Source organism: Penaeus japonicus, unplaced genomic scaffold (genome assembly GCF_977035675.1).
Source record: "Penaeus japonicus unplaced genomic scaffold, GWHDUDI00000001_assembly GWHDUDI00000012, whole genome shotgun sequence".
Lineage (NCBI taxonomy): Eukaryota > Metazoa > Arthropoda > Malacostraca > Decapoda > Penaeidae > Penaeus > Penaeus japonicus.
In genome coordinates, this window is record NW_028234414.1 from 46,550,001 (window position 1) to 46,554,673 (window position 4,673).

The 4,673-nt window shown below is 41.3% G+C and overlaps 1 protein-coding gene across 1 annotated transcript in view; it reads right to left on the reverse strand.

Annotated features, from left to right (window-relative positions):
- LOC147470873 (histone-lysine N-methyltransferase SMYD3-like) overlaps positions 1-1,596 on the reverse strand; it is a 25,750-nt gene extending 24,154 nt beyond the window's left edge. The window contains exon 1 of the mRNA XM_086542196.1: positions 1,538-1,596. Coding sequence (XP_086398322.1) covers positions 1,538-1,596 — 59 coding nt within the window. The remainder of the gene's footprint in view (positions 1-1,537) is intronic.
- Positions 1,597-4,673: the final 3,077 nt, after the last annotated feature.

Consider the following 4,673-nt stretch of genomic DNA (forward strand, 5'->3'; position numbering starts at 1 on the left):
AAACCCGTATAACACGGTATTCGAAAGTCGGAATTACAGATAAGTCGGAATGGCACTAGGAAATTGCTAACTCAATAATGTCGGGAAGCCGGGAAGTCGGCCACATTCCGACACGGGAGAACATTCTGCAAAACGTACTAGTATGCATTTAAACTCACACAATTTATCATTATATAAATATACTGCATGTTTGTGGGGGTGGGGATGTGGATATGTGCGTGTTTGTTTGTGTGTGTGTGTTTGTTTGTGTGTGTTGTTTGTTTGTTTGTGTGTGTATGTTTGTTTGTGTGTGTTGTTTGTTTGTTTGTTTGTGTGTATGTTTGTGTGTGTTTGTTTGTGTGTGTGTGTTTGTTTGTGTGTGTGTGTTCGTTTATCATTATATAAATATACTGCATGTTTGTGGGTGTTTTTTTGTGTGTGGGTGTACGTGTCTGTGTGTGTGTGTGCTGTGTGTTTGTGTGTGTTTGCGTGTGTTTGTTTGTGTGTGTGTGTGTGTGTTGTGTGTGTGTTTGTTTGCGTGTGTTTGTGTTCTTTCCTAGTTGTTTAAATAGAGAGAGAGAGAGATTGGCCCAAGAGAGCCTGTCGGTTTTATTTAGATTACCATGCATCGTTTTAATTGATGTGTGTTTCTGGCAAATACGTTTTATGTAGAGAGAGAGACAGAGGCCGATGTACGTTTATTTCTATTTGTTACTCACTAGCAATCCGTAACAAAGCACAAAGGAGCTATTTTGTTGCATTTTAACTCCGGTAATTTTTGCACGTGTATATAGTTTGAGGATAATAACTATGAATAAAAAATGGGAAATACTGACTCGTTCAAAAGATGAATTCAAAATCTAAAAAATATCGTTAACACAGGATTTTTTTTTTCTTTTCTCTCATAGTTAAGCTATAATAGTTAAATTGTAAGAATGCTAGATCGGAAGAACGCGTTTCCTAGCAAATGAAGAGGCTAAATTAAAAATGGCGGGAAAAAATCTTTTAATCCTATTTCCAATCGAGTTAAAAACATCGCCATTCCTCCAGACATTCAGCGAAAAAAAAGGTGGAATAACGAGAAATTCTTTCGTTTTTTCAGGAAGGTCTAAAAAAAAGGGGAGTTAATTTGCATAATAACTGCTTTCAGACTGCCATAATAGCCTACGTTGTTCTGTCCCATTAGCTTTCATATCGTAAGGGGGATTATCGAGGATTAAGTCTTTTGTGACAGAGGCGACCCTTGTTTTTTTTTTTTTTTGTTGAGTTGTGTTGTTTTCAAACAGTCGTTTGCTGAAGTTGATTTTTCATTACTAACGGCTCGTTCACTTTAATCCTCGCAAATAAAAAAGGGCGGAGAGGAGGGAGAGAGCGAGGGAGAAGCAGGAGGGAGAAGTTAGATGCAGCCGAGTGGTTATGTTATGGTTTGTTTCTCTTCTGATATTAGATTGGTCGGAAGTTGAAGTTTCTATTAAAACTTTTCTAATGTTTGGGATTCATGGCTCAGCCTCGCAACGTGGCAAACAGAAGAGAAAAGAGGGAGAAAGCATTGGAGCACCTGGGACCCATGACCACGTCAATGACTATAAGTTCTAACGTGAAAAATTTATACCGCATTCTTACTCACTTTATATATCATACTATTATTATATATATATTTATATATTATATTTATTTTTATTTAGCATTACGCACACACACACACAAACATATTGCTGTGTGTGCTGTGTGTCCCTCTGTCGTATAGTGTGTGTGTGTGATTGTGTGCTGTGCGATTCAGGCGGTGAGTTGTGTGGGTCTGTCTGTGGTGTCGTGTGTGACGTGTATGTGTGTGAGCCCGTTCGTGACTGTGAGTGTATGTGCCCCTGTGTGTGTGCTGTGGGTGTGCCTGTATGTATGTCGCCGTGTGCCCCCCATAGTGAGTGTGTGTTGGTGTGTTGTTGTGTAGTGCTGTCCTGTGTGGGGATTGTGTGTGTGTGTGGCATGTCATTGTAGATGTGAGTTGTGTGTGTTGCGGTGTATGTTGTAGTGTGTGTCTGGTTTTTTCCAGTTCTTGCCTAACCATATTATCCTTAGATACATATAGACTAGATATGTATATATAGTATGTGTGTGCTCTGAGGTTAGCCAATCATTAACCCGCTCACTAATGGGCGTTGCATATCTAAGGATCTCTGCTTCATAAGACAGGTCAAAAGAAACTAAGCACTCATAAAGTCAAGAATACGATAATATAATCGACAATTTGCATTCAGACATCATATCTATTACAAAAAACTTCCCCTTTGAATTTTGTATTTTTCCTCACGTTTTCCCTCTTCGCGCATCCGGACTATCTGATTATTTTCAAATAATTAAGCGGCTGGTTCGTCATCAGTACCGTCATACGATTTCTTGCGGCTAGGGTGGTGTGTGGAATAGATGTGACTTTTTATTGCCTTCGGCAATCCCGTTGATGGCCCCCATCCTTTCAAGCATACCTTGGGACGTTCGAAGGACTTTTCCATTCATTATAGAGTTTTTTTTTGCTTGTTCCGACGCCAAGACTATTAACAGAGAGAAATGGCATACCCTCTAACTAATCCTAATCTTGCTCATTATCTATATATTGCTTTGGGCCGTTGGAAGGTACATTAGGCCAGGGCATAGGAATGACTCAAGATGTTTGTTGCAATGCGCCTCCCTATTGCCACCGCATGTCGGTTTTCTTTCGAGTATTTTTTTTTTCCCCTTTTTTTTTACTCTCTTATAACTTTTGGTGCGGGCCGGCACGGCCGGGACAAGGGCCGGCGCGGGAGGGGGGCGATAAGGGAGGCGCGATGGGGGTCAGTTGGGAATCACTAGTGCATCAATGTTTTCATCTTATAATTAGATAGAAAAATATTATGTGGTTATGATAAGCAAAAGCCCCTTGTCTCACTCTTCTTAGACCTTTTTACTGACGACATTAGAGACTCCATATTACTTTTCAATCTAACTAATTGCAGACATCCAGCTCTTCCTTGGTCTGTCTTCTCTGTTTGTTTGTTTCCTTTCGTCCCCTTGTATGTCTATGCGTGCCTCCACATGTCATACATTCCTGGATGATGGCATTTCTTTCTCTTTCTATCTCTCTCTCTCTCTCTCTTCTATCTCCTCTCTCCTCTCTCTCTCTCTTATTTTCCCTCTTTCTATATTTCCGTCTCTCCACGCCTTTTCTCTCCTCTCTTTCTTTTCTCTATCTCTCCTCTCTCCTCCCTCTCTTTTCTTTCTTCTTTCTCTCTCTTTGCTCCCTCTCTTCTATTTTCTTGTCCTTTGCTCTCCTCTCTCTACCCTCAATTTCTCTCTCTCTCGTTCTCCTTCTTCTCTCTTTCCTCTCTCTCTCTCTCTCTCTCTCTCTCTCTCTCCCTCCCCTCCTCCCTCTCTCCTCTCTCTCTCTTCTCTCTCTCTCTACCCTCTCTCTATCTCTCTCTGCTCTCTCTATTTCTGCCCTCTCTCTTTCTCTTTCTCTCTTTCTCTCTCTCTCTCTTTGCCCTACCTCCCTCTCTTTATATCCCTTTTATATTTCCACCCCTCCATTACAATCACATGCTTACCACCTCCTCATGAACATGTACTATATCATACGCCTATAGTAAAAGAATAAAAAAAAAAAATACTATTATGCAAATGACTCTCTATATAAAAACACAGAGGGGGTCTTAAGACGATATCCACTGCAATCCAAAGCACCCAAGTGTCTCTGGAACTCGAAACCTCACTTTTGAAACCGGATCGTTCATTCCCACAGAGGAATGGCGGAGATGAAACCTGATTCATCCTCGGTCGCTGGTCATTGAACGGGATTGCGTAAGGCGTGTGTTGCTTTCGTGTGGCAGACACCTGGAAGGTTGGTTCGTTGCAGGTTTTTATTTTTTCCTTTTTTTTTTTTTCTTTTTTTCTTTCTCTCTTTTTTTCTTTTTTTTTTTTTGTTTGTCTTATTCTTTGTTTCTTTTGTTCTCTTTCTTTCTCTCTGTTTTTCTCTCTTTCTTTTTTCTCTTCTCTTTTGTTCCCCTCTCATCTCTTCTTCTTTCTTCTCTTTCTCCTCTTCTCTTTCCCCTCTTTCTCTTCTCCTCTCACTCATCTTTCTCTCCGCTCTCTGTCTCCTCTCTTCTCTCTCTCTCTCTCATTCCTCTCTCTCTCTCCTCTCACTCGCTTCTTCTCTCTCTCATCCTCCTCTCTCTCTTTCTCTCTCATTCTCTTTCTCTCTCTCTCCTGTCTCACTCCTCTCTCTCTCGCACATCCCGCTCTCTCTCTTTCTGTTCTTCTCTCTCTCTCTCGTTCTCTCTCTCCTCCTCTCTCTCACTTCTCCTCTCTCTCTCTGCAATCTCTCTCTCGCTCTTCCTCCTCTCTCTCTTGCTCGCTCTTCTCTCTCCTCTCCTCTCCTCTCTCCTCTCTCTCTTCTCTCTCTCGCTCTTTCGCTCTCTCTCTCCGCTTCTCTTCTCTCATCTCTGCTCTGGGCTCTCTCTCAAAAACTTTCTCCTCTCTCCTCCTCATCACCTCTCTCTCTGCTCTCTCTGCTCTCTCTGTCTTTCTCTCTCTGTCTCTCTCTCTCTCTCCGTATGTGTATGTGTTTTTTCTTCTGGTAAAAAGTTTAACGTAAAGCTATAGAAAAGATAGGAATAAGATTGATGCTTTTGGATCTTATATTGTCATGACAGTTACATACTTTTGTC